The following is a 23,689-nucleotide window of genomic DNA, read 5'->3' as shown; positions in this document are numbered from 1 at the left end:
CGCGCCGCTGGTTGCAATGATCTTTAAAAGAAATAATTTGGACATGATTAATTGCACATACATCAACGAAAAAGGGGAGTAAATACTGCTGACAGAAGAGATCTCTGATAACAAGACAACAATAAAATACGAGAAGAACGTCAAGATACGGTAATGACTGAGGGGGGAGGAGGGGAAAAACCTGCCTCTACCTTTTTATGTGATTTAACAAGAATCCCCCTCCCCTAATGTGTCAGAAATTAAGGACTTAAGCTGTGGATTTAAGGCTGTGTGGAGATAAACTTTCGATCCAAAGCAATGTTTCAAGATGAAGCTGGAAAGCTAAGAGTTTTGGAGTGACGCAGTCAGGAAAAAATGCCGTTTGCCATTTTGTGAGGCATTGTGGGAGCTCTTGGGTCTGGGAGGAGAAAGAGAGAAATAGAGTTGTTTACATATCGTGAATCAACTCCTCGGTGGGACTTAAGAGCGACAAATGCCAAAATTTATGATGGATAAAGTGATGTTATCTACGAAGGAGATATATGGAAACCATCTGGACTTAGTGAAGGAACGGGAAATCCACACAGGATTATTACACTTGCTATCGGCTTAAGGAGACTAACAGAAGAGATCGTAAAGGAAAAAGAGAAATTATACGAACAAGATATGATGTGGCAACACCAAGATAAGACTGGATAGAATTATGAACTTTGTTTGGACTGATTGGGACTGATTTGGACATTAACGCAGTAATAAGAAGATGATCTGAATTCCCCTTTGGATCTTGAAGTATGGGTTCCCCCAACAAAATTTAAAAATTTGGCTTTGTAATTCGGAATTTATATGATGTGATTTAATTTGATGTGATTGGCCAGTTAATAAAAATTATTTTTTTTAAAAAAAAAGACTTGGAGGATTTACAATGTACTCATAAGTCTATTTTCCAAAAATCAGCCCTACAAGAATCCAGTGTTTGTTACCCATGCAGGAGAGCTGGTTGCTTAAAGCTAACAGAATTGGAAGCTGTGACTAATAGTCACTGCCCCCTCCCCAACTAAAGAGCCTCTGAATGACAGCAGCTGTTCCCTACTACCAAGGCTGATGTTTCCAAGGCCAACCTGAACAAATTAATGGCCAGTCCTACTCCACTTCATGTTGGCTCTCATTTATGAAAACTTCCACATAGCAGTTTCACATAAACTTCTAATTTCACTTCTCCCCCTCCAGCCCCTGCCCCATGTCACCCCCTGTCACACTTCATATCAGATTTTTGGGAGCATGTAGGGGGCCCAAAAACAAGGACTGCTTGCTCACACTATTAAAACATACTAACAGAATAAATAAAATAGCAGCAAACATTAGGTCAAAGCAAACACATTAAGTTATTGTGGTCAACTTGTATAGATACCCAGCAAAGATCTGAGAGAATAAATGTTTTTAGCTGTTACCAAAATGTGATGAGTGTTGGCACCTACCTTCATAATATGCACAACCCCTTAGTTTTCTAAGTTGGATCCAAAGGTTGCAGAAGGATCTTTTTTAGCCGCCAGCCAATTCCAGCTGCAACCCCAACACTGCTGAACAGTGTGGTCTGTGATGGATTCACTGAAAAGCACATGGATTCAGTATGTGCAAGTGAAAATGTGCTTGTGCAAGGCACCTCAGTCCAATTTTGCACTCCCACACCACAGCTGATGTTGTTCAGGAAGGGATGGGGGAAATCCTTGCACAAGGAACCTTTCCCTTTCACAAGCTTAGGATCCAACTCTACGAATTTAGTATTTCTAATATAGATAGCATCTAGTAAAGCTTACCTTTATCAGCTATGATTGAGGCATCCTGTCTTGCAATGGACATGGGCAATACTTTTCTAGCAGAAACGTTTTCTGTGCCAGCAGCCACAGAAACCGTGGCACTTGCAGTTGAAACATTAGACATGCTTTGTGTCATAGACACATCAGAGTTTCTTTCATCTGTATCAGAATCATCAGAATGCAGAGGATTTGTAAAACAAAGGGGTACTCTAACTGGAAGCATGCCACTGTGATAATGATCCGCTGATTCACTGGAAGGAGCATCCATTTGAGATGGTGAGTTCGAGACTACAGACAGATTTTTAATCCCATGACATAAAACAGCTGGAGATGTGTCCTCTGGTGTTGATGTTGGCTGTACATTTTTTGTCCCTTGTAACGACCACATAGCATGTCCCTTCTCTTTGAGAGGCAAACAGTCTGGTCTTTGCAGAGGATCAGAACCTACCAGACACCGATGGCCTTCAGGTGAGGATGTTACAGCTTTATTCAGTGGCTGCATATTGCATTCTATACAAGAGTTTTGGAAGGTATCTGTAGGAGCATCTCCTGAGCCTTGTTCCTGTAGTTTAGATGTCTTATCCACCGCACAAGATGAGCCAGTTTTAATTTTGATTGCATGTCCCCTATTCAAGAGGGTGTTTCCATCAAAGCTCCTTGGCCCCTCTTGAAGGGGTACCTTTTTAATTTCAAAACTCAAGTTGCGCTCAAGCTTTTTCTCTACATGTTCAGAGACTTCATTCTTCCCTGGATGCTCTTCTGACTTATTGTAGTTTTCATTGAGGTCTGTTGGATGCTCTGAAGAAACCATGTGCAGAACGGGCTTTGGATGGTATCTATCATTGTCCTGCCAAACAGTTGTTACTGTTGGATAAGCTGAAGGAGGGGATGGTGTTAAAATGGGTGGTACTGGATGAGGCTCTGGAGGCTGCAGAATTTCTTCTTTTACATCTCCTTCTACAAGGCAGCTAAAGAGAATAATTGTGTAAGTACTCCATAATTAAGGATTATGTACATTTATTATATAAGCTACCTATTCAGAATATGAACTTTAAAAACCCGTTCTCAGAATTATGTTCACAGTAAAAAAAAAAGGCACATTTTATCCAAAATAGTTAGAATGTCAAAATCCACAAAAATGCAATAAATAGGAACCAAATGCTATAGTTTTGTAATAATCCCAGGAAACAAAACTTTCTTCAAACACCCTTAACTTTTACATCCAATATTTGAATAAAGGTCAACCCAGAAACACATTAAGTATCAAGAAAGCATTTAACACATGAAGAAAAGATGGTATCATGGTGTTATTGCCTATGGGCAACCACCAGAACCTACTATTTATTGCTTAAAATCTACAATAAAGCATGCGATTATCAGCAGTCTGCAGGAAAGCCATGCCCCCTTGTGGCAAAATTTGAACTACATGTGTTGGAGGGGCAGGGGTATAATGCTTATTGCAACAAAGCATGACGACTGCATCAGCTTCTAGTAAGTTTGACAGAACATTTCAATGCCTTCCTGATTATGACATTCCTGATATGATGGTATAACCCCTCTATTATACATATAACATGGGACACAAGCAGTCTGTGGGAAAGCCCATACTTGAAAGAATGTATAGGGAGGACTATCCTTGGATTAACTGCCTGATTCGTGCAACCTTATTTTGATTAGACTGCTGAAGTCTGAATTAGGCCACAGTTACATAATGTTCCAGTTTATTGTATGTAGATATAAAATACATTGTTTGTCAGAGGTCCATAACCCTGACATTCACCCAGGTATATAGAATGTAGCAAACCAATCTACAATATATTTCCACATTGTCTCTTTTGTTACCATTGGAGATGTTAGCAAATACACACACACACACAATACTATGATTTATGGACTTGCATGCCTTAAGATTCAGAAAGTATGTCACCACGTGGATTTATTTTTACAGAAAATCCAATTTTTTTTTAAAGCACGGCTTTCTCTACAAGCATCAAATGATTACACTTGCTTCAAGGATGAATGAAAGGACAAGAATGTCAAATATGAAATAGGATGAAGATGTTTGTAAGTGCTTAAAATGGAACAGATGACAGGCACAGAGATAGTAAGCAATCATTATAGAAGGGCACTTCATGGAAATCATGAAGCAAAAAGCACATGGCTGACATAATAAAACTCTTTCTTTAGCAAGATGTGATGAGCAGTAGTGTCTGCTGACGGGCAAAGTGAGTCTCATCAGCCAGGGTGCTTTTCCTTCATTGAATTAAGGAAATAAGACTATAATGCAACGTTCAGTGAAATCTTTAAAATTATTATGTTAACTTGCAACTCAGTAAACTGAATATGTTGGGAGGATGTGACCTGGGAATGTTTCCCCCTAACCTAAAAGAAGTTGCCAAGAAACAGAATGCTTGCCTTCTTAAACATCTGATGACTACCAGACCGGAGTCTGATGAGAGTACTATCAAACTAATATTACATAAATACAGCACCCTATGAAATGTTCCAGGGGGGAAAGTGAAACCATGTGCCTCTCCAGATGTTGTTAGACTACAACTCTCCCTAGTCCCAGCCAGTACTGCCAATGGTCAAGAATGATGGGAGTTGTAGTACAGCAACATCTGGAGGTTCTCCATTCCTGCCTTACACCAATAAGCTGACTAAATTTGTTCTTGGGCATATGCTCATCTGACCAGATACTAATGGAAATAAAATGGGTCCATAATAAACGATTTCCCATGAGTAATTCTCCAGGAGTACCTGCGAGTTCGAGGTGGCTTTGGTGGAGGTGAATCCTGTTTCTCAAGCTCTCCAGAACTGGCGGTATTTTCTGTGCCAACTTCATCCTGTCAAGAAAATTAAATCCCCAAAAGTTTTATTCTAAGGTTAAGAGAAACATCCACACAAAAACCAAAACATACACCAGTTTGGGATTGAATTACTGTGCATATTGTGTTAAATGTGAGCACAAAGAAATACTCTATGAATGAATAGTATAATTTCACATGACTCAAATTTAATACGGAGTTTTTCTAGTGTGACGATATAAAGGAATCAAAATTATAACCTACAACATATTTGTTCTTCATATTCTCATCTGAATTATGTTGTATGAATATGAATAAGGCCCAATAATGCCAAAAACAAGGGACCCAAATGCAATCAGTAAAAAGCAGGTCCTGGGTTAGGGAGGTGGCAACATTACAGGCTTGCTGTGAATGTGTGTGTTTCAACTTTGGGTGGGCTTCCCAAGGATCCCTGAGCTTTCCTTTGGATCTCTGCTGGCTATCCAAGCCTGTCCAGGCCTGATCCTTTCAATCTCAAATTTGGAAGTGGAAAAGATCACCGCAGGGTGGGATTTGCTGGGTTATCCAGCTGAGCTACAAAGGAGGAGGCACAGGGATGCTCTCAGAGCACAGAAAAATTCTCCCCTTCTGCTGCTGGGATAAGCAACAGAAGGAAGCATATCATTTTGAAAACTTTCCTTCGACACTTTAGTAGCAGTAGTGGGAGGGGGAAAAGGGGAGAAATAATTCTGTCTCCTCTTCTGTCTCCCCCTTGCTGCTGCCACCACTGCTAATGTAAACACACTGGGAGGGAGAGGGGGAGAGCAAGGGACTTTTGTCCCTTAAGGGAAAAATTGTAGATCCATCAAAAGCAGAAATACCACCAATGCTCCATAGCACAGAGCCCTCTAAAATCAAATTAAAGGCCTTCAAGCCGCCATGCCATGCATTCTGACTCCCAACCGTAAGTGCTATGTATAGTGCAACATGAAAGACCAGAAAAGACCAGGCATAATGCACTTTGCAGACAGAGGAGGAGCACAGTGGGAAATAAAAAGCAAAAACCACTGCATTTCTGTATCTTGCTCTCCCAAGTCCAGCTCACACCAAGCACCAACTAAGAAAAGTGGGGAAGACATAGGCCAAAGCTGCAATTTTCTACTGGTCACAAGCTTCTTAGCAATAAGAGAGCATTCCTGGAGATACCACTGCAAAGAAGAGGGTGACTGAGGAATCAAGCAGTGGCTGGAGGAGCATAACTTGCAGACTCTGTGGCCCCTAAGCTGAGTATCACTGACTAGACCCAACTGCAGCCAACATGGACCAAACAATTCACATGACATTACGAAGTACACAGTTTTATAAAACTCTCATAATATTTATCCACATTCTTTGTTAGTAACCCAACAAAATTTAGTTGAAACTGTAAATAATGACAGATGTGTTTATTTTGTTTATTATTAATTGCTGGATCATTGTATTACAGCAAAATTGTACCTTGTGAAAATTCCTAATAAAAGGTCCCAAGTCAGCCAACAGATTTGAATGTTACGAGTACAAGTTTAAAATATTTTAATGACTGTTTAGTCATTTACAGCCCAGTGAAAAGGCCAGCTACTGCTGAAAGATCTTTACATAATATATTTAATAGCGAAGTAGTGACAGACTATGTAAGACTTCTGGGAAAGTGTCTGAACAAGGCAAAGAGAGAAGATAGGACCAGGACTTATAAAAATAAAATAAAAAAGGCAGGTAGAAAGAGAGGTGTTAACTCAAAATATTCTGCAATATATAAGCCAGGCATAAAATATTTTCAAATAATTCAGTTATGAAAAGCAAATATTTCTCATTATTGTTTCAAGGCAGCAAACAGAGAGTTTATGAGAAAGATACAAAAGAACTGAAAGCAAATCAGCTTGTATAGAATGAGGAGGGTGAAAGGAAGAACAGAGCCAAGGGCAGACTACTAGAGATCTATGAAAATAGACCCAGGAGCTTATATCATTAAATAAGATTAAAAGCAGTATCTACTGAAAGAGTCAAATGTACCATATAAACCCATCTAATTCAACATATTGCCTTAGCATCCAACCCCTTGTTGCCATTACAGAACATTAACAGAAGTGCTTTTGTTTAACTGCTCAAGGACGAAGATTTACTCGTACTCCCTGCACCATCAGCTACATTCTCCTTTGCATTAAAGTATCATTGAGCAGCCTAATCCATTTCATGTCATGTCCTCAATTAATGTACCAAATGTTATGGCTACTGAACATGTGGATTAAGACATTAGCTTCTGGCAATCAAAAAAACAAAGCAAAACCCAAGAAGGTATAATGCATGTTATGAAGATGAGCTCATCTACGGTGGGGAAGAACAGATGGTTACAAGAGAAAACCTCTGCCTCTTTAAATCAGATTTTCTTCAGCCAACTTATTGCCTATTTTCCTAGGCAAATGTTATTCTATTTTATTTCAGTAGCTACATTTAAGAAAGAATTTGCTTTGATGCAAAAGATATTGTGTAGCCCACAAGAGCTTGGTCTAGTAATTTTCAAAAGCTGATTATATGCTTATGAACCAGAATGTGGCTTATGAAAAAAAATTGGTCCATTGGCACTGCTGGGAAAAGCCAATCTCTACGCTGAAATGGCTGGGCTTTAATTAAAACAGAGGGGGGAAATAACACAACACACACAGTCATGGCTTTGTCCACACATATTTGTGATGCAGCAGCCATTGTGGAACTTGGAAAGGAATTAAAAGTTCTTTTCTGCCAACAAAGAAGCCACTAGAAGCACAGCAACAGCACTCAATCTCCCACATACATTAAGGTTACCTTAAACACCCAGGAAATTGGTCATCATATTAAAGAGTTTCCCTTGAAATATAAAGAATGAAATAAATGATCCCAACAGCAGGGACACAAATCGTGATCTAAGTTGTCAAAAATTCACAGGAGAAAATGGACAACTTGGTGAACCCTTACTTAAAATATTTAACAAACTCTCTTAAAATGTGAGGTTTTAATAGCGTTGTTTGTATTTCTATTCTAAATGGAGTGATAAGCATTAGAGCCGATGTGGAACACACTTCTTTAAAAATGCTTATTTTGGTTAATGGAAGAGAAGCTCCTCCAGACAATTACTGCAATTTTACTTTATACTTCCTGCATAGGTGTAAATTAGGTTTCTGCCTACTAGAACTGATGTGATGCCCTGTTAGGAAGACAATTGTGTATCAAGACCCCAACCATCATCAAATAGTTTCATTTCATCAAATAATAAGGATGTGGCCAAGAAACCACAGAGCCTAGGGCTTGCCGATCAGAAGGTCGGCGGTTGGAATCCCCACGACGGGGTGAGCTCCTGTTGCTCGGTCCCAGCTCCTGCCAACCTAGCAGTCCAAAAGCACATCAAAGTGCAAGTAGATTAATAGGTACCGTTCCGGCGGGAAGGTAAACGGCGTTTCCATGCGCTGCTCTGGTTTAGCCAGAAGCAGCTTAGTCATGCTGGCCACATGACCCGGAAGCTGTAGGCCGGCTCCCTCGGCCAGTAAAGTGAGATGAGCGCTGCAACCTCAGAGTCATCCACGACTGGACCTAACGGTCAGGGGTACGTTTACCTTAAGAAAGACTCAATCATGTTATGCTCTTTTTAAAGTCAAATAATAATACAAAATGCTATTGTGGTCACCATCAGTTCCTGCCTTCCCTGTGTTCTCAGTGAACTGGAAAGAGAGGCAGGGAAGGGAGCCATCATTTCCCGTCTTTTCTGACTTTGCAGCCAAAGACAGAGGAAGCAAAACAAAAGACTCCTACTGCTGTCATTACTTAGTTAAAAATAAAGATGACCCTTTTCCCTAGTCCTCAGGCAAATGCAGAAGACGGCTATCAGCAAGTCTCTCTTGCCACTTTTTCCTTCCCCAGTGCCTTTAGGCACTGAAGCACAATTTCTTCTGGAAAAAGCTCTGCTGTGACAGGCCAAAGGCCAGTCCAGCAACCTCACAGGGCCTGATCAGAAACCTATGATAAGCCCACAAGCAGGATATGTGCACAGAAGCCCAATCCTATTACACTGTTGCTGTGGACCCCGCATGCTAAGACAACCCCCTCCCCACATTCTCCCCAGGCAAACTTGGATGAAGGTGTCTGGACTCTTAAAGGTAAGATCTAAGGTTCTAGTACTGAACTGCATCTCCTGGCTTGCCTCAGCAGGCCCACAGATGACTAACACCCAGGAAGATTCTTTCTCCCAAGCATTTTATGTTTACCTCCCAGACTAAGAGTCAGAGAAGTCTGCAGGAGATCTTTGTGGTAACTATAAGCAAAGCAGTTTCAGAGGGAAGATTAAGGTTTTGTCTGCGTGTGGTTACTTTGCCTGGATCAGTCAGTCCAACAAGAGTATTGTGCAACATCCTTTTCAGCTGTTATTATCTAGAAATAAAATATAGTCAAGAAAGTTGACACTGGTAGAGCATGTTGGACAAGAATGTGCTCCTAAACTATACTTAGGCCAGGCCAGTTCAATCCTATGTGGACTACTAGAACTTGTTGGGGGTGGAGGCAGTTTCCAGCTGAGAATTAAAGGGGTGGGGCAGTTTTCGGCTGAAAACAATAATCCTTACGTAACTTGGGTATTCAGCTTTATTTTCATTAACTCAACACTATGATACAAACCAAAAGCACAGCCCTAATGAGTTTTTTCCGTTTTAACCGAAAACACAGCATCAAGGGCTGTTTCTAATAATGCATTCAATAACTGAGAGGTTTGCTCCAAAACAAACCTACTAAGTATCATTAGGTTGGATAGTTTAACCTCTTTGAGTACAGTGGTACCTCGGGTTAAGTACTTAATTCGTTCTGGAGGTCCGTACTTAACCTGAAACTGTTCTTAACCTGAAGCAGGGACCTCCTGCTGCTGCTGCACCACTGGAACACGATTTCTGTTCTCATCCTGAAGCAAAGTTCTTAACCTGAGGTAATATTTCTGGGTTAGGGGAGTCTGTAACCTGAAGCGTATATAACCTGAAGCGTATGTAACCCGAGGTACCACTGTATTATCTATTGTAAGTCATGCCGATATCAAAAACATAATTTGTCAGATAAGTCCCTTGTGTCATATCACACTAATTATCATGGGCCAAAATGCAATGAGACATGCTCTCAACACTGCAAATGCACCAGAACTTTCTGCCTCCCCTTCTCAATGCTGCTCCCCGCAGCATTCAGAAAAGCTTCTGCAGAAACATCAGGAACCCCCTAGAGTGAGACTCCTCAAGACACGAGGGAAGACAGCCAGAAATTAAAAATATCCACTTTCACCCCTTACCCCTTGGTGCAAGTGTGGAAGCAATTTCTGATCACATACCAATGGAATGAGGTGGGGAAGAGGAAAGAGACTGCATCCTGGCTATGCAACCAGTGCTGAAACAATAATAACCACAGTAACAGTTTCAAGAAGAAAAAGAAGACAATGACTTTGGTTTCTTTTCAAAAGAATTCAATGGAATAAAGTTTGTTGCAGTAAACTGGCCCCATTTAGAAAGAGCCCAATTGGCAGCAAACTCATACAAACAAGCATGGATTTTAATAGCGTATTTACTCGAATGTAATGCACACCTTCTGGGGCCAAATTACATCACAAAAAGTAGGGTGTGCATGTGATGGCGCATTTACATTTGCCAGTAAATATTTTTTTGGTTTCAAGGTTTTGAAAATTGAGGTGAGCATTAGGTTGATGGTGCATTACATTTGAATAAATACGGTATCTTATTACCACAAACAAAAAACTAAGATGAACAAGGGTAATTTAACAATAGGGAAAAGCTACTATTTCAAATTACACGAAATATGACAAAAACACCTACCAGCCCATCTGCAATTTTCCAGTTTGCACAACTTTCATATTTTTGAAGTTGCTTTTCAAACAACTGTGCTATAGCTCGATGAACAAGTTCATACTGTTCCTGGGTGCATGATAAAAACCAAAATTAGCACACAAATATATAAGCAGTATATAAGACACTATTTCACAAAGTGGTGATGTCACAGCCATATACTCAACTTCTGAACTAAAAGCAGTGTTACCTTAGTCTGTACTGCGGAATGTCTTTGTGTCCTCATTTCTTGTATTAAATTAAACACATTGAATTCCTCTGGTATTTTCTGAAATACAAAGGAGCAGAAGGTTGTCCACTGATGTACTTTGGTTCAAATACTATCTAGAAGTCACAAAATGCTTCAGTATTTAGTATTTCTATTGCAATCATGAACTAATTAGAAGTAACAAAAGAAAAAGGGAAATAAACTTCATTGCTGCTACGGGAAAAGGTACTATCTAACTTAAAACTCATTTTCAAATCATGTTCAATTTCGCACACTGAGGAGAACTCCATTACTCCCCTATAAAACTCTACTCTAATGACTGGCATAAGATGACCTAGTTTTGCAGCATTAGATTGCTATAAATCCTCCTTACCCCAGCTTTCAACAAATTCCATGTATAATCTATGGCACAGATGGCTCCTGTTCTTCCACACCCAGCACTATAGTGGGAAAAGATGAACACCATAAGAGAAAAGGAGGCTTAAAACTTTGCATTTCTGTTCATACCTACCAAACACTTAACAGGAGGTATCCTTGAAAAGCTATTTTAGAGTTGATGTTTAAACAATTCTGAATTATCACCAACTGGATTTTTGTTATAATCAGTAGTGGTTTGTGTTTTCATATCAAAAGCATAAATCTACAATTTTGCTTCAAGGTTTTCTCTATTCAACGTACCAATCTACACCCAAAAATATGTCCCTCTTTAACAAACACATTGCCAATACATATAAAACAGGACTATATTGTAACAACAAACATAATAACCATATACAATTGTTAGGGTAAGCCACATAGGCATTTTCTACATACAGTACATCAAAATGAATCAGTCCATTTATTTGCCATTTAATGGTTGCCATCAATTTGAGTTGAATTAATTTTGTAATGAAATCATTTTAGAATGTTGTACTCTTTTATTGTTGTTAGCCGCCCTGAGCCCGGCTTCGGCTGGGGAGGGCGGGATATAAATAAAATTTATTATTATTGTTATTATTATTATTTATCAGCTGGTGACTATTTACATTTTATTTCAACTACAGTTAAGCACAAAGGGTAGTTGAAAATAAAAAACTATCTGTGAGTCCTATTTTCAAGATACAGGCCTGGTTTACATATTACAATAAATCATAGTTAAAATCCAACTGTTGTTTAATGTGGACCACACAGCATGCTACTGCATGTACCTAAAAAGTTATTGCTCTGCTCTACTGAGTACCAAGCCAGAGAATAGTATGTCATAACATCCGAATATAGGGTTGTGGTTTGTTTCTTTTCATACATCCCATGAATCGCAACCAAGGTTTGCTCTTGGCTTAGGACTTCAATCAATCAATCAATCAATCAAATCAATAGATTTTTATTATTTATAGCCAATGGCCATCACAATACAATATAAACACAAATCACACAACTACAGAACGAAATACATCCTTTTGAATAGTGCAAGTGCCAAACCCTAGGGATGCTGACCAGAATGTATGTTTTTTTATAAAAAAATCTGCACATTGTAGATTTGTCTAGGTCTGACATAGGACTTATGATTTATTAAGGGAAACAATGTACCATGGTTCAGATATCATGACAAGTATGACTCTGGCTTGTTTACTAGTAGCATGGCAGAAGCGGAGTGAGAATCTTTGGGCAGTATGCATGAGCACACTGCTTGTACACATTTAACCGCAGTTCATAACTATGGTTTAATGCAGCGTGTGAACTGGGCTGTGTCTCAAATGTTTTCAAAGACAGTCCGCACAGAAGTCTGTATTTAACAAATATAAATACGTTTCAAGCCTTATTACATTACTGTAGTGCCCTTTCCTCTGTCAAGAACTCTAGGCAATGTGTTTTTGAGAAAGTATTCCTAGATTTAAGAAATTCCTATAATACTCACAGAATATTTTACGGGTGTTGAAGACATGGCAAGTTAAAATATAAGGGATGCTTTGAATTAAACACACTCTAGAGTACAATGTAGCTCCCGCCCAAAAAACCCCACACCATTACAGAGACATCAAGATTGGTATCACACACGGTGACAACTTTTTGACTTTAATATCTATCTCATGAATGAATATGTTACACTCACTTCTACAAATGTCTAGAAACAGAAGCACGTTTACCCCACAATGAAGATGCACTTGCTGCATTTTATCTGTCTCTTGTACTTAGGGTAACATGCTTCCTGTATACGCATACTTTCTCTCCTTCCAAAATACAGTGGTGCCTCGCAAGACGAAATTAATCCGTTCCGTGAGGCTCTTCGTATAGCGGTTTTTTTGTCTTGCGAAGCAAGCCCATTGACAGCTTAGCGGATTAGCGCTATTAGCGGTTTAGCGGCTTTTAGCGGATCAGCTGTTAAGCGGCTTATCAGCGGATCAGCTGATAAGGGGGGGAAAGGGGGGGAAACCCGCAGGAACTCGCAAGACATTTTCGTCTTGCGAAGCAAGCCCATAGGGAAATTTGTTTTGCGAAGCGCCTCCAAAACGGAAAACCCTTTCGTCTAGCGGGTTTTCCGTCTTGCGAGGCGTTCGTCTTGCGGGGCACCACTGTAATAGGCTGGGTTTGGTTACATCTTTTGCCCCCACTCAATATTTATTTATGTATGATATTTATATATACCACCCACTAACCCACTAACGTAGGTTCCAAATAAAATTACACAAAAAATTGTTACTGCTGCAACAATGTTAACATTCTTCAGTAATACAGTGCATCCTGATATGTACATATCCTATAATACTACAGCAGTATAGCAATGAAAATATCAAAGAGATGACTAGCCATAGATTTTTACAAATGTTTATGCATCCATGTTAATATGATTCTGCTGCTTTATCCTCAAGATTAGGTTTAGTACCCTCAAACTATCCAGAGCTCACCAGCTGATTGCAATTCACTATTAAACTTACATACACAAAGGCAACACATGAAAGCCATCAATTCCAAAGTTAAAAAATAATATTTTCTAGGAGCCCCCATTTAAATTCCTGCATTTTGTACCTGCAGTGTATGCAAATAGGGACATCTTCATGCTCCTGGTATTCCCTCATTAAGCTGATCATGTCCAGAATAGAATCAAAAGATGATGGAACGTCGTGGTCAGGCCAATTCACATAATGAAATTGATAAACCCTACGTGTTTCCTAGAAGAAAAAAAGGTTGTGTTATATCTTTGGACAGGGGTCAGCAAACTTTTTCAGCAGGGGGCTGGTCTACTGTCACTCAGACCTTGTGGGGGGCCAGACTATATTTGGGGTGGGGGGAGAACAAATTCCTATGCCCCACAAATAACCCAGAGATGCATTTTATATAAAAGCACACGTTCTACTCATGTAAAAACACCAGGCAGGCCCCACAAATACCTCAGAGATGCATTTTAAATAAAAGCACACATTCTACTCATGTATAAATATGCTGATTCCAGGGCCATCCATGGGCCGGATTCAGAAGGTGATGGGGCCTGATCTGGCCCCCAGGCCTTAGTTTGCCTACCAATGTCTTTGAAGGTTGGCTTGTAGAAACTGTCCATTTTGGGAGCTGATCAGGTACTCAGAGAAAGGTGAATAAAAATGTTGTGAAATACCACCATTAAGATATATTTTTAAAGAAACAATGAAGTAAATAAGTAAGTGTAGGAGCTGCTTCACACAAATGGCTCACCGTATAGAGCTCATGAGGCTACATTTTACGTGGTAAGCACACCACTGCCAGCATCTACCCAGAACAGGCCAACAAGTTTATAATTATTTTCCTACATAATGAATATAATTTTAATAAATTAATACAAACCCAAAGACTACATATGGTGTCTCTGAAATAGCACAAGTTGCAAAATTTGCTTCACTTAAAAGTTGACACAGACACTGGGTCAAAGCCCACGTCCTTCAAATATTAAGCTTCTGTTTGTTGAGCCTTTACAAATACACTCCAGCCCATTCATAGCACCCTAGGCTCTTATGCAGCGCTACTGACAACAACATACGAACAGGTTCTGCCAGAGGTAGAATTTAGAACCAAGGAGGGAATTCAGCTTCCCGGGAATCACAGCTTTAAATTTACAAGGCCTAGAAACATTTCTGCAAACTATACAAGATGAAGCAACAAAACCACCATTAAGCTCAGCCCAGATCCCAATGCGCACGACACTCAAATTTATTTTTATTATTAAAAAGTGAAGCCACTCAAGTGCCTCATAATGCGCCAAGAAGCATTTAAACCACACAAATTAGTAACTGAAGGAGCATCATCTCAAAGTCAAGATTTGAGTTGAGCTGCCGCTGCCCCAAATGACCAAAAACTCCTTTTGTGTCTTTTGGAAGTCAAGTTATTATTAATTTTAAGTATTATTTATTAAATTTGTATACTGCCCTATACCTGCAAGTCTCAGGGCGGTTACAACATAAAATCACAATATTAAAACACCAAATACAAAAAGTTTTCAGGACGGTTGACAGTTGGAGGCGTTATCCTGCCAGTTATCGCATGTCGCAAAGCCATTTCAGCCCCACATTAACATGTTGTCAAAAGGGGCAAAGTGATTTGGTACACAGAAGACATCAGACTAACAATACTATGTTTAAACCAGCTGCAATATAGAGCTTTTATCTTACTTACATTCTGAAAGGCTAATAGCAGAGTTCTAATATAGTAGTCTGTTCTGACTTGCTCAGCTTCCTAAATGAAAAGGGAATATTTGTGAATAGATGGAAATGTCACAAAATTTTAGCTTAGTACCGACAGTAGTGCTTTACTCACTCAAATCTAATTTACTCCTAACAGCAGTATTGTATCCACTTAGGTTAATCTTTAAAAATAGCAGAATTCAGAATCACACCATTCATAGGAGTGATTTGCTTCACTTGTTTTAAGTAAAACAATAACCAAAATTTAGGTGCTGTGCCAATGTAGCATTAACCATAACTAAAACTGGAAAAATTTTGGGAAAGTCATATCTACACTGACACTAAGCCAGAGTGGTCCGCACTTGTGGGCTATAGTTCCTTTAAATAATGGGCTAGATCCAAGCAACCCTGAGTGGAAGGAAAGTAACTGCTACTGTTGTTCCACAAGATCTTGGAAAAAGCTTGCACGGTGCTATCATAGGAGGTTTTTAATTCTCCTGTTTCTGATTGTCAAAAGAGTGTGAGTTCTTGGACAAGCAGCATGACTGTTAAGAGAACATTGCATGGGAAGTGAAACTGAATCTGAATCTAAACAAAGCATAAAAGATCCCTCCTGTGAGACTTCTGCATCCAACCAAGAGTCGCCTGCCTGAGTCTTTCAGGTACAGTGGTGCCTCGCAAGACAAAATTAATCCGTTCCGTGAGGCTCTTCGTATAGCGGTTTTTCCGTCTTGCAAAGCAAGCCCATTGACAGCTTAGCGGATTAGCGCTATTAGCGGTTTAGCGGCTTTTAGCGATCAGCTGTTAAGCGGCTTAGGGCTTAGGAAAAGGGGGGGGAAGGGAAAAAAACCCACAGGAACTCGCAAGACATTTTCGTCTTGCGAAGCAAGCCCATAGGGAAATTCATTTTGCGAAGCGCCTCCAAAACGGAAAACCCTTTCGTCTAGCGGGTTTTCCATCTTGCGAGGCGTTCGTCTTGCGGGGCACCACTGTATTCTTTTGCACACATGTGCATAACTTACCCTCCTTTTCTTCCTTATTGGTTTTCTCATTTCTATGACACTATTATAATAAACTAATAATAATAATAATAATAATAATAATAATAATAATAATAATCTATTATAATAAACTTATAATAAAATAAACTAAACAGAACCACATTCTCAGTATAAAAGGCCAGCTTTCTTTTATGGCAGTTGATTCAAATTTTGCTACTTATGCCTTACCATGGCTTTCTTAAAATTCCTTGTAACCTATAGGCTTCTGCCCTCACTTTCCAAACTCTACCATGAGTTATGAGTAGTTCACCAATTCGTAAAACACCAGCAGCATACCATTATGACTGCTTTTCCCCATTTTGCCCAATGAGAACTTTTTTTTCTGTAATAATGTTAGTTGATGTTTTACTTATTCAGTGGTTTCATTTGCACATAATACTAACCTATTGTTTAGTGTTACAAGAATGGAAGTGGGTTTGCTCCTTGTCCCCTCTAGCATGTCTGCAAGGAGGTCAGAAGCTTTAGTTTGCAGCTTTCAACTGGAATTGTTTCAGCAAATCATAGTAAAGACCAACCACAGTTTGTTGAGGCACTGACATATGCTATACTGTGGTTATTTTTTTAAAAAAAGCTCCTGATTTCTTCTTTGTAGACGTGTCAAATGAGGAGAGAGGGGGGATGTAAAACACCAAGGTGAGTCCAAGTTTATTCCTGTGGTGGTAAACCATGTCACCGTTATGCCCACAAAACCAATGCATAGTTTGCCATGTTTCAAAATGTTCCACATGCCAAGGGGAGAGACACAAATGTAAGCAAACTCTTCAAATTATTTCATATAAAAGAATATCAACTTGGCATCATTGAGGCTTATGGACCAGCACTTCCTCAGAATTAGAGCAATTCAATATACTGTAATTACAGTAAGCCCACAACTTATGCAGGGGTTACATTCCAGGAACCGCACCTCAAGCCAAAATCACGTATAGTCAAAAACCATTGGGTTCAGTGACAGGCAGGATTGCCAAAGTTGTTTTTCCTGGAACTCTGCCCCCTTTTTAATTTTAATTTTTCCCACATACATAAAGCTGAATGAAAAGAAGTTAAATACATGTGAGTTGCAGGCTTACTACAGTTAATATATACATTTCTTTAAGATGGAATTAGAACTACTTTATTTTTTTAAAAGCATCAATTAGTACTGCACTATCATTAACAAAATACTTACACAAGAAATATGAAATGGTCCAAAAGAAACACCTTCTTCCCCGTACAGAGGCCAGTAACGTTCACATTTTTTCTGTTACCAAAGAAAATATAGTTACCAAAAATATAGTTTAAAAATAAGCACAAACATTTATGAATATTCACAGATAGTTGGATTTAAATGGGCAAGGTCATCCTTGCTAATATACCCAAGACCTTCATCTCCCTCTCAGGACTTTTCATGTGTTTCCTTTTAGAATCTGGAAGGTCCATAGGAAAAACTGCTATTTGCTCTGTTCATGCACCCACACTGTGCAATTCCATTCTAAAACCATTTGTTTCTTTACACCTTCCTACACTAAACTTAACAGAGTGGCAAGAAAATGTGCTAGTTTTCATTAAGTAGCAAATGTACAAGATTTACAAGGGAATTCCTCAAGTAGAATGAGTAACCTGTACAGAGATTTGATTAACTGCATTATCACTGCAACATATTTAGCAAAGGCCATATACAAGCCAGCGCTATTAATACATACCCTTCCCATTTCAAACTCCCGACAAGCCATCACAATAATCTATTAAAGAAAGAAAGAAATGTGACTGTACAAAGTTTCCAAGAATCTGTGCTTTTAAAACCTTTCCAGGTGCATATTCATATACTGACTACAACTGAAGGAGTAAGCTGTCCAAGGACTTAGCAGCAGGCCAAACACTATATTATCCATGTGTCAGAGTTTAACAAAATATAAACTTTTGGGGGGTCAAGGACAACATTTGCCCTTGTGCCAATCTTCTGGGGACTGTATCAAATGTTATATACCACCCACTTCCAAAATCAATCAATCTATCAATTAAGGATTTCATCATCATGCTGTTATGATAGTTGCATCAGCATTTCTGCTTGCCATGTTCTCCTGACCCCACAGAGCCAATTCTGGGGAGGGAAGGGGGAGAAGGTGGGGAGAAGCCCTGTTGCATGACAGGGACTCACAACTATTTAGCTGAAGCTGTCCCCAAACTCATGCCCCATCCTTCTTCTAAAAGGAGCTGAGGCAGCAAACAAATAAGTGATAAAACAATAAAAAACATTTTAAAATGTTTTAAAATTAAAACTTGCCTAAATAGGCTTGTATCCAAAGGAAACAATGGCAAGTTAACAAAACATGTATTGTGAAAATCACGTGATTTCAAATGTGACAACTTGCTGACAGCACAATCTCCTCTTTGAGGATGGGGCTTTTTGTTGAGTTGTTTATATGGATATCAATACAAGAGGCTGTGCTGAAGTGAAGCACAGGTGCTCCACCGTTTAGTGAAGTCAGTCCTTGCTTCTTAATCCCTTCTCCCATTGTGAATTTATCAGCCACATGATCTGACAGTTCATGTTCCTCCTCTTCTGCCCAGACACTGTAGCTCAGGGATGTGGATTGTGTGGCCCTCCAGATGTGCTTAGATTGCAACTCCCAGAACCTCTTACTACTGGCCATCCATGATGGCTGGAGGGCTGATGAGAGTTGGAACCCAACAACATCTGGAGTCATATTTTAAAATTGAAAAAGGAACACAACAAGGCTGCCCCATTTCCCCTCTTGAATATGATCAGAGGGGACCGGTTGGTGGAAGGAATCCAGGTCGGAGCGAAACAATACAAACTTAAAGCTTTTGCAGATGACCTAGTCTTGACCCTGCAGGAGCCAGAATCTAGTACGAAAAGAGTGTTACAATTGATTCAAGACTTTGGTCGGGTGGCGGGATTTAAATTAAACAAACAGAAAACTAAGGTGCTGGGAAAAAATTTGACAGATACAGAGTCAGAACGGTTTCAGAGAGAGACAGAACTAACTGTGGTTAAAAAAGTAAAGTACCTAGGGGTAAACATAACAGCAAAAAATCTGAGTCTTTTTAAGGATAACTATGAAAAATGTTGGTCTGAAATTAAAAGAGACTTAGACAGTTGGACAAAATTGAAACTTTCCTTGTTAGGCCGAATTGCTGCTATTAAGATGAATGTATTGCCAAAAATGTTGTTTTTGTTTCAAACACTACAGATTGTGGACAAGACGGAGTGCTTCCGGAAGTGGCAGAGAGACATCTCTAAGTTTGTCTGGCAGGGCAAAAAGCCCAGAATTAAGTTTAAGATATTAACTGATGCGAAAGAAAGAGGGGGCTTTGCCCTGCCAGACCTAAAGTTGTACTATGAGGCCGCAGCTTTCTGCTGGCTAAAAGACTGGCTACTTCTCGAGGACACTGACGTTCTGGATCTGGAAGGTTTTAACAATGCTTTTGGTTGGCATGCATACTTATGGTATGACAAGGTTAAGATCAATAAGGCCTTTAAGAATCATATTGTCAGAAAAGCAGTGTTTAATGTCTGGACAAAATATAAAGACTTATTGGAAAATAAAACTCCAAGGTGGCTTTCACCGCTGGAAGCTAAGGCCCGAAAAAGACCCAATATGGAGGCCAAATGGCCAAAATATTGGGAAATACTAGAAAAAGATGGAGACAATTGGAAATTGCAGAGTTTGGAGAAAAAGAAGGATAAAGTGCGAGACTGGTTACACTACGCTCAGATTAAAGAAGTCTTTAAAAATGACAAAAAGTTAGGGTTCCAGGTGGAGAAATCGAAGTTGGAAACAGAACTGTTAGAGCCTAAGACTAAGGTACTCTCAAGAATTTATAACTTGCTGTTAAAATGGAATACACAAGATGAAATGGTTAAATCGGCTATGATAAAGTGGGCACAGGACATTGGGCATAACATTATGTTTGAGGACTGGGAAAGGTTGTGGACCATTGGGTTGAACTTCATTGCATGTAATGCTTTGAAGGAAAATGTAATGAAAATGATATATAGATGGTACATGACCCCAGTTAAACTTGCCAAAATATACCATTTGTCTGATAATAAATGTTGGAAATGTAAAGAAAATGAAGGAACATTCTTTCACCTCTGGTGGACTTGCCCTAGAGTGAAGGCTTTCTGGGAAATGATATATAATGAGCTGAAAAAGGTATTTAAATATACCTTCACTAAGAAATCAGAGGCCTTCCTTTTGGGTATTGTCGGCCAGAAGGTGTTAAGGAAGGACCGAACATTTTTTATGTATGCAACAACATCAGCAAGGATACTTATCGCTAAACACTGGAAAACCCAAGATCTACCCACACTGGAAGAGTGGCAGATGCAGCTGATAGACTATATGGAACTAGCTGAGATGACCGGCAGAATCCGAGACCTGGGAGAAGAGAAAGTTGAAGAAGACTGGAAGAAATTTAAGATTTATTTTAAAAAGCATTGTAATTTGGTTGAATGTTAAGAAGGATGCTAGATCATAAATAATTGAGCACCACTAAACTAGATGGAATTAGGATGACAAGTGAGATTGAGGAAAAAACATAAACCTTTGGGAGAAATATTAGATTATATTTTAAATGAATGGGATACAAGAATGTAAACAAGATGATAAATTGCGGGTAAGAATTGACAATGATGCAAGTGGGAGCGGGAGACGTGAGGGAGTCCAATGAAGCTAAGAAAATATGTTATGATATATGTTTCATTGTTTTTTATTTCTGCATTTATGTTTAAAAATTTTAATAAATATATATATATTAAAAAAAAAATAGCAATGGAAAGTGCAAGGTTGCAGGCTGGGCAGCTAGGAGACAGAGCTATGCCTGATTTCTGTTAGAATCCAAGGCTTTGGCTATGGAAGAAGCAAGTCCTTCTTGGGCTGTTAATGCTGTGGGGCCCTCCATTGTAGGCTCATGTTCTATATACGTACAAATAAACCATATATTATAAAGGCAAAAAAAACAAAAAAAAACATCTGGAGAGTCATACATTCCCCGTCCCCAAGTTAGGCAAATGCATGCTGGCACAACAGACTTTGGCTGTACCCATTCAGCACATCACCAATCAAACTCTTATTGTCACAAAGACCCGTCTCCTCCAAGTAGAGGGGATGTCACTGATCTCATACCACAACTTGGGACACAGCACGTCAGAGGAAAATCTACTCCACTTTCCATCCCTAAGCTTAGATTAGAGGATGAAACATACAGTGGTGCCCCACAAGACGAACGCCTCGCAAGACGGAAAACCCGCTAGACAAAAGGGTTCTCCGTTTTGGAGGCGCTTCGCTAAACGAATTTCTCTATGGGGTTGCTTCGCAAGACGAAAAAATCTTGCTAGTTCCCGCGGTTTTTTTTTTGCTTTCCCCCCCCTTTCCTAAGCCGTTAAGCCGCTTATCAGCTGTTCCGCTGATAAGCCGCCTCTCAGCTGATCGCTAAAAGCTGCTAGACCGCTAATAGCGCTAATCCGCTAAGCCGTCAATGGGCTTGCTTCGCAAGACGAAAAAACCGCTAGACGAAGAGAATCGCGGAACGGATTAATTTCGTCTTGCGAGGCACCACTGTAAAACAAACTCTGGTTCCAAACTGCTCAGAACAAGAAGTGGGAGCAGAAGTTTGCTCACATCACAGAATGAAATAAATATTGGGTTAGTATACTTACTGCGACATTGTACTCCCATATCATCCTCCAGAAGTCTATTACTGTGTTTGCTAGTGGTCCTTGGGTGGCAACATATGCTTTTGGCCCATGTACTCCCTAAAATTTCAACATATAACGGAATGCAAAAACAGTTAAAGGCATGCTTGAAACAGTTCTTAGACACAAACTCTCCCAAGGATGGTTTGACTGTGGGTGTGTTGGAAAGGTTTTGCATTTTCAAAACTGATCTATTCAAAATGTCAACATGCTAATCTCTTCAAAAACATGAATGGAAATTTAAAAACTGATAACACCCAAGATAAACCCTACAGGATATATACCAATTTTACTCTACATTAGATAAGTAAACAGCAAATTCCAATACAAAAGTTCGCTGCTAATGCCCAAGTAACTGAATAACCAATAATAATATATATCCACACCTTGGTTACAAAATATTTGTGAAGTTTCCCCTTAGCTGCTCGCTCAACATACCTACAGTAACTGAGCCAAACATTCCATTATTATTATTTTTTCAAATGCTCTGCTATTTTTCTCCCCTTTGAGTATTTTGCTCAAAGTTTAACATCAGTTCAGGTGGTTGATAGGGAGAAGGGGAAAGAAATGCCACATCCAAGGGCATTAAATACTCCAAATCACAAGTCATTTCATAGTGATGCAGCAAGGAGATACTGAATTCTCCTTATGGGAGTGCAGAGATGTTAAAAATTCAGTACTGTACTGCATTTTATTCACACCTCCAGGCAATCTTTTTTAGTCAAAAAATAATGCATGAGTTTCACGCATTTGTAAGACCAAGAACAAAAATTAGCACCAGGTAATTATATACCTCAATAATTATACCCTTGTGCTATTTCACATTACATTAAACTTTAAATTGGAAACATAATCAAAAATTTGTTTTATTTAAATGTATTTATTTGGAATCCTTATCCTAGTTGCAGAAAGTGCGCAGGAGTGTTGAGTGTAGCACCATTCAGTATTTTTCAAGATAGCTCAGTCGGTAGAGCATGAGACCCTTAATCTCAGGGTTGTGAGTTCAAGCCCCATGTTGGGCAAAAGATTCCTTCATTGTTGGGGGCTGGACTAGATGACCCTCATGGTCTCTTCCAACTGTACAATTCTATGTTTCTATGAAGACATTCACAAATAACAAGGACCACCACACTATATTTTAAAAATCCAATGAGTTACAGGACTGCAAAACCCTTAATAAACGTCACATAGAATGCATAACTGAAAGAAACAATGGATTAAACCCAAACTAGCGTGAGCCAAAGAGTTAACTGATTAGCACTTTTCTGTGAACTGCTGTGCAGGCAGGAAGGCAGACGGAAGACTTTGCACAGCATTGTATTTTGAGCCTCATCATAGTATACAAAGAGATTATGTAACTCCACATCTGAATACAGGATTATGGAATTCCACATCGCAAAGCAAGCCAGAAAGAGGAACTATATGCACTCCACCCATCAAGGCTTGCTTTGTACAAGGGGCTTCATGATTTAAAGTGGCCATTCTCGCAAACCACAAGCACTTTGCAACACAGAACTCCATGCATCCCAGCCTTGGGGACTTGTTCCGCAATGGGGAAGTGTCCAGATTCACGCAAACGGGATTTAAACGATGCACAGCTATGGAATTCAGAGAAAGAATA

At 39.4% G+C, this 23,689-nt stretch overlaps 1 protein-coding gene across 4 annotated transcripts in view; it reads right to left on the bottom strand.

The window, feature by feature from the left end:
- Positions 1-23,689, bottom strand: part of PTPN12 (protein tyrosine phosphatase non-receptor type 12) — a 63,754-nt gene that overhangs the window by 10,421 nt on the left and 29,644 nt on the right. For all 4 annotated transcript variants that reach the window (XM_079993630.1, XM_079993632.1, XM_079993629.1 and 1 more), the window contains 10 exons: positions 22,033-22,128; positions 18,050-18,088; positions 17,536-17,607; positions 15,302-15,361; positions 13,688-13,830; positions 11,058-11,124; positions 10,667-10,744; positions 10,447-10,545; positions 4,554-4,639; positions 1,794-2,761 (listed from right to left, as the gene is read on the bottom strand). In XM_079993630.1, the coding sequence (XP_079849756.1) occupies positions 1,794-2,761; positions 4,554-4,639; positions 10,447-10,545; positions 10,667-10,744; positions 11,058-11,124; positions 13,688-13,830; positions 15,302-15,361; positions 17,536-17,607; positions 18,050-18,088; positions 22,033-22,128 (1,708 nt within the window). The remainder of the gene's footprint in view (positions 1-1,793; positions 2,762-4,553; positions 4,640-10,446; positions 10,546-10,666; positions 10,745-11,057; positions 11,125-13,687; positions 13,831-15,301; positions 15,362-17,535; positions 17,608-18,049; positions 18,089-22,032; positions 22,129-23,689) is intronic.

The sequence above is a fragment of the Podarcis cretensis genome (genome assembly GCF_951804945.1).
Source record: "Podarcis cretensis genome assembly, chromosome: 10".
NCBI classification, from domain to species: domain Eukaryota; kingdom Metazoa; phylum Chordata; class Lepidosauria; order Squamata; family Lacertidae; genus Podarcis; species Podarcis cretensis.
The sequence above is the reverse complement of the archived record's forward strand: the minus strand, read 5'-3'. Positions and strand labels throughout refer to the sequence as shown.